General features: G+C 60.4%; 1 protein-coding gene across 1 annotated transcript in view; it reads left to right on the top strand.

The window, feature by feature from the left end:
• Window positions 1–2,737, top strand: part of PALM3 (paralemmin 3) — a 13,354-nt gene that overhangs the window by 7,212 nt on the left and 3,405 nt on the right. The window contains exons 2-4 of the mRNA XM_012641261.1: window positions 3–141; window positions 699–841; window positions 977–1,061. Of these exons, the coding sequence (XP_012496715.1) occupies window positions 3–141; window positions 699–841; window positions 977–1,061 (367 nt within the window). The remainder of the gene's footprint in view (window positions 1–2; window positions 142–698; window positions 842–976; window positions 1,062–2,737) is intronic.

Genomic DNA, 2,737 nt, shown 5'->3' with positions numbered 1-2,737 from the left:
AGGGAGGAGGGCGGAGGAGGCCGCGCCCAGCCGGCGGCAGCTCCGGTCCTCTGTGCGCAGGAGAAGCGGCGGCTGCAGGAGCAGATCCGCGCGGCGCGCCGGGAGCTGGAGGACGAGAAGCTCCGCGTGGAGCGGCTCAAGGTTGGGGGCGGGGGCGCCCGGCCGGCCTGGGGAATGAATGAAGTGGGGGTGTGTGTGCGAGTCGCCTTGGGGGATGAGAGGAGCCTCCGTCCGATGTGAGCGGGGCAACTGGGGGCGTCGGTCCCAGCTTTGGGGTGGGGGGGTGTCTTGCCCAGCTTGGGAGGGGATGAAGTGGGGTGGTAATGGGGACATTTGCTCCACCTTGGGAAGAGTGTGGGACAGTGGAGGTGTTTGTCCCAACGTGGGGGAGATGGCAGCGGCCTTAGTCCAGCTTTGGAGTAGGGAGGGGCCACAAGGGAGGGACAATTGATTTCACCTTTGGGAGTGTCTGTTCCATTCTGGAAGGGTTGTGTGGGCAAGGGGCTGTCTGCCCCAGCCAGGGTGTGTGTTCCAGCCTGGGGGAGACTACGGGCTGGCAGCGGGGCGGCTGTCCCACCTGGCAACGTTGGGGGGCACTGTGGGCATGCATCGCAGACTGATGTATGTCCCATCTGGGTGGTTGCGGGGTCCCGCGGGGACTTCCGCATGCCCAGCCCCAGCTCCCTTCCCATGCCCAGAGGAAGTCTCTCCGGGAGCGTTGGCTAATGGACGGGGCAGCAGAAGGGCCAGAAGGGCCCGAGGACCCCACCTCAAAGGACCCCCAGTCGCCAGAGGGCCAGGCTCAGGCCCGAATCCAGAATCTACAAGACAGCTTGTTCACGTGAGTAGAGCCCTGCTAGGCCTGCCCCAGTCCGGCTAGAAGGGCCCTGGGTGTCCTCAGGGGAGGTGGCAAATTGAGCCTGGGTCCCACTGAGCCTGGGGGCCCTGGCTCCTAGCAGCCTCCTCTCTTCCCCAGACTCCAGTCCCAACTGCAGCTGTTGCAAAGCGCGTCCACAGGTGCCCAGCACAAGCCCCCCGGCAGGCCCAGCTGGCGCAGACAGGTGAGGGGCCAGGGGCATAGGATGGGGGCGTGGCCAGCGGGCCCCAAAGCAGGATATTGATCAGAAGTGCTGTTCTCTGCAAGTGCATCTCGGCCACTAGGTCTGCATTCGAATTTACCTTCTGCTGTTACTTTGCTCTGTGGTCTTGGGCAAGTTGATTTCCCTTCCCAAGCCTCAGTTTCCCCATCTCTAAAATGGGAATAACGACAGTGCCTCCCTGGAAAGGCTGTCGGGAGGGTCTTTGAGATCATAGCTTAGCACCAGTAACAGGCATGAGGTATGATTGATCTGGGAATTATTTAAATCATAATTAATATTAGTAATAAATTATGGTACTGTTTTTGGAGCACTATGTCCTAAGCTTTTCCCTGTATGAGTACTTCCTTGCAAGGGTCCTCTGAGGTGGGAGAGGCGTGTCAAGCTATCCCTACCCACTTTACAGATGAGGAAACTGAGGCTGAGAGAGGCAATGTCAGACCTAACAAGATCTTAGGCTCAACCAATCATGGTCTCTGTTCGCAGCCCTGTGCCCAGACTCCTCCCAGCTGCAAAGGGAATATAGAGGCAAAGCACTGGGCTCGGGGCGGTTTCTAAGCAGCTCAAATTCAAGAGGTCGCCTCGGCCCCGTGCGGTGGTTCATGCCCTTAAGCCCAGCACTTTCCGTGAGGCCAAGGCGGGAGGATCTCTTGAGGCCAGGAGTTCGAGACCAGCCTAGGCAACATAGTGAGACCCTGCCTCTACCAAAAAAAAAAAAGAGGAAGGTCTGCTGAAGGTTGGGGGCCCCCCCAGACCCCCCTCCGCAGTCCCTGCCCTCTCCCCACAGGCCCATGGCGGAGAGCTCCCTCTACCGGCAGCGGCTAGAAGTCATCGCGGTAAGTGACGCCCTCCCAGTGCGCTCTGCCCTGTGCCCTGGGAACCCCCAAACTTTCCCCAGGCTCGCTCCTGGTCTCCCCGTCATCCTTGGGAGCGCTGTGCAGGGTGGAGGGAGCGCCCTCAGCTCCAGCGCTGCGCAGGACGCCCCACCTCAATCCTCAGCCCCCTCTTCCCTGCATTTCCTCTGGTCACTTGCCGCCGTCACAAAGGTGGAGCTGTCAGAACCTGCATCATCCGACGTCCCATTCCTGAACCCCAGCCTCCCAAACACCCCACGTCTGAGCCCCATCTCTCAGACCGCCGTTCGTCAGACCCCCAACCTCTCAAACCTCCCGGTCTTGGAACACCGTTCTTAGAGTCCTTCCTAGGGGACCTCCAGCTCTCTGACACTTGTCTCTCGGGGCCCCGCTCTCGAGATGTCATCACTCTGATCCGTTCTGTGTCCCTCATCCTTCTGCCCTCCATCTCTGCACCCCAACTTTCTGCACCCGACTTCTCTACCCCATATCTCAGCACCCCACTTCTGCACCCCATCTCTTTGTACCCCACTTCTGCACCCCTATCTCTCTGGTCTCCCCATCTCACCCACCCTCATCTCTCCGGACCCCATCTCTACACCCCAGTCTTTCTAGACCCCCATGCCTGCACCCCCATTTTGGACGCCCATCTCACTAGCATCCTCCCTTTGATCCCCGCATCTGAACCTCCGTCTCCCTGAACCCCATATCTCGGACCCCCACAGCTTGAGCCGCCTCCAGATCCCCATCCTAAGGCCCCGCCCCCTGCACCCCCCATCCCCAGAC

The sequence above is a fragment of the Propithecus coquereli genome, unplaced genomic scaffold (genome assembly GCF_000956105.1).
Source record: "Propithecus coquereli isolate 6110/MARCELLA unplaced genomic scaffold, Pcoq_1.0 Scaffold164, whole genome shotgun sequence".
Classification (NCBI taxonomy): Eukaryota; Metazoa; Chordata; class Mammalia; order Primates; family Indriidae; genus Propithecus; species Propithecus coquereli.
Note: the sequence above shows the minus strand (reverse complement) of the source record. Positions and strands in the feature narration are given on the sequence as shown.